This window comes from Pieris napi, chromosome 6 (genome assembly GCF_905475465.1).
Source record: "Pieris napi chromosome 6, ilPieNapi1.2, whole genome shotgun sequence".
NCBI lineage: Eukaryota > Metazoa > Arthropoda > Insecta > Lepidoptera > Pieridae > Pieris > Pieris napi.
The window spans coordinates 9,693,545-9,696,696 of NC_062239.1; the positions used below are offsets into that span (position 1 = coordinate 9,693,545).

Genomic DNA, 3,152 nt, shown 5'->3' on the forward strand with positions numbered 1-3,152 from the left:
AACCTACCGTTAATCTCCAGCGAAATTAAGTCACAGAACAAGCGTCTGAATTTAGATGGAATTGACCTTGCAGACGTTCAGCTCTTAAACCTTTTGGTGAAAAATAGTGTTCCTACAAGTGTTAGTGAAAGTGAATTAAATCAATGGTTCTTTGGTATAATTAATATAGTAATAAGTTTTTTACTCATGACATGTGTCATTTTATTAGCATTTAAAAATAGAATTAAGAAAATTATGTTTCAACCTAAACAGAATATTCGAGATCATCCAAACCCTGAGGATAATCTCGATTCTAAGGAGAGAGGAGTTATACAGTCACAAGACATATTTCCTAATCTTTAAACAGAAACGCCCACGCGTGTTCTCACGGAATATGCTGACGGACTGTCTAGCTCCCAGTCTCGATTATTCGATATTAAGTTTATAAGTTAGTCTTAAGCTAATCACCAATGTAACCGGTTGATTAAATATTAATTAAAAATAAAATTTTATTCTTTTTAAAAACGCTCCAGCGCGACCTCGCGTTTTGACTACCTATGTCCATGGCACATTTTTTTTTACATTATTGAAAATCTATAGCCGCTTCCTCCCGATGAAAATTAATATTATTAAATGAATAAATTATATTTTTTCTTTTTATTATCTAAGCTTACGAAGCTTCGCAACTCAATAGGTCTCTATGACGCTCGAGTAAATGCCCATTTAGCATCGTGGGCTCCTACTATAATATTTAGTGGCACAATTTACAAATCACAAAAGTTTTCCAGGGCATAACAAATTCAAGCGTTGGATTGATGACCAATAAACCTTTTTACTACTCCCAAAATCCAGAGATTTATTTTAACCAGATCAATTGTATAAATACAAATTTAGCAATATAATTTTATTATTTTGTGGAAAAAGAGTAAATAATTGTTAATTACACATTTGACTATATATTTATTTAAAGCAAACATAAATACATTAAGCATAAAACTTCCAAAATAAATCACAACCAATTAAATAAAAATGTTTTAAGCTTATATCACAGTACAAAGTTTTTTTATATAAATTTCTTTATATATTAGATGATTGCAATGATGCAATTTTCGGATCAAGCAGCATATCTTCAATAACACGCTGTAATTTGCCAATGGTATGAAACCTATTATCACCATTCAAACAGTTGTGTAACAACCTATCTAAATGTGGCCTGGTATTGTTGATTTGCTTAGGTATCGGATATAGGAAAGGGTATTCATCCCCTGCTAGCACATAACATGCTGCCCATATATTATGATCACTTAAGTGATGTTGGCACATATTTTCTATTGAGAATGTAAACCCAGTTCCTAAGACTTCTCTACTATAACGTTCATACCAGTGTGGAAGGTCTTTCTTTGGGGAAATATTTTTATCTAATACAACAATATCCTCCAGGTCTATAAATGTGATTTCATCATTATCATTGGCAACTATGTTATCTATTGACCAATCCATTAGGTAGAAACGAAATCTGAAATTAATTTTAAATATAATAGGTACACCTTGTATAAAATTAGTTGACGAATATTATGTTAGCTTTGGTATAACTTAACTTTGGTAATATTTAATAAAAGCAAGATCTAAAAGTAGTTGGATAAAATAGAAATAAATTAAATAACAAAACAACACCTGTCATGTTTGAATGTAAAATCCATAGCGGCATTGATTATTTTTTGAGCAAATTTAAGCTTTCTTAACCAAGGTATATGACTAAGAGATGAGATAATTTCTCCCTCGTCTGCTACTACTTCTAACCTTCCACATACACCACCATAAGCTGGAACAGGCCAACCTTTAGTCTTTGGAATTATCTAGAACAACAGGAGTGCTTTATAGATTTTCTTTTGAAATTTTATTGTTTTGTTTTGTATGTTTGTGAATAAGTTTGTTTCAAATTATCCACATCTACTGCTAGACAACTTTAATGAGTAATTAAATAGCTTTAACTACTTTAATTAGTAATTACATAGTTGAAAAATACCATACATTCACTTTTGATGATGCATTATAATATTTCAATAAGAATCTTAAGTTTGTCATCAGTACAAGTTCTTTGATTAATTCTGATTTATATACAATAGTAATTTTTATCTGTGTTTATAAATAATATTAAATCATAAGCACCTGTAGTATAAGTGGTTCTGGGTTTAAACTTAGCATTGTCCAAACATTAATCATTTCTACTTTTTTCTTCCCATTTGCATTATTTACGACAGGATTAATCAAATCATACACACTGTATGCATATGGACATAGCACCAAGCCTTTCCTAGGCTCAGTATCAGGCCAAGAAAGATTAAATTGAACAATATCAATAATTTTTTGATCAACTTCAGTGGCATTTAACATTTCCTTTGGGTTGCAGTTGCTGCTCAGGTTCCAAACTTTACACAATTTGTCATCAAGTTCTTTAAACTCCCAATCATGAGCAAGTTTCTTTAGTAAAACTCGACGTTGCGATTTTGTATAGCCATAAAATACATTTTTGGCATTAAATAGAGTGGACCAATGACTTTCTAAGATTATTTGATTAGAATATAATTCAGGACAAATTGATACACCATAGCAAGCAGGACATCGTTCTAAATTGGTTAAATGCATTATTCGATGTTCTTTTAAATTCCCAAATAACAGCACGCTGCTATAAAATGATATAGTAAACACAAAAATTATAAGAAACAGACGTTTGCAAAACCGTCGCCGTAGTAACATTTTCTTATTTAAATGGCCACTCATTCTTAAGTTCATTTACTGAAGATTTAAAAAATATTATTTGAGATAATATTTTAAAAACGAGAGCATTTTTTCAATTTCATTTTAACAATGCCGAAAGTCGAAACCCGAAAATCTGTAATGATGATGATGATATTAATTTATCCCTACCCTAATGGGAAAGGCAAAGGAGAAAATCTGTAAAGTGTAAACAACTAAACAAGCAACTGTCAGATAATAGATTAGAGCTCAATCACTCAAAAGTCAAAATTTTAATGTAATTCTTCATAATATTATAACCAATGATATCTGAGTGTATGAAGATAAAATACAAATTATGATAATTGACAGTACTGTGCTCGAAAACATTGACATTTCCATATTTTTGACAGTAAAGTGTCAGGTGCCAAGACCAG

At 30.6% G+C, this 3,152-nt stretch overlaps 1 protein-coding gene across 1 annotated transcript; it reads right to left on the minus strand.

Moving 5' to 3' along the window:
• Nucleotides 1-919: 919 nt before the first annotated feature.
• On the minus strand, nucleotides 920-2,882 carry LOC125050240 (divergent protein kinase domain 2A). Its single transcript, XM_047649947.1, has 3 exons — nucleotides 2,149-2,882; nucleotides 1,654-1,835; nucleotides 920-1,495 (listed from the first exon to the last, which is right to left on the minus strand). The coding sequence occupies exons 1-3, from the start codon at nucleotides 2,770-2,772 to the stop codon at nucleotides 1,057-1,059; spliced, it is 1,245 nt and encodes a 414-aa protein (XP_047505903.1). The 5' UTR covers nucleotides 2,773-2,882; the 3' UTR covers nucleotides 920-1,056.
• Between the last annotated feature and the right edge of the window lie 270 nt (nucleotides 2,883-3,152).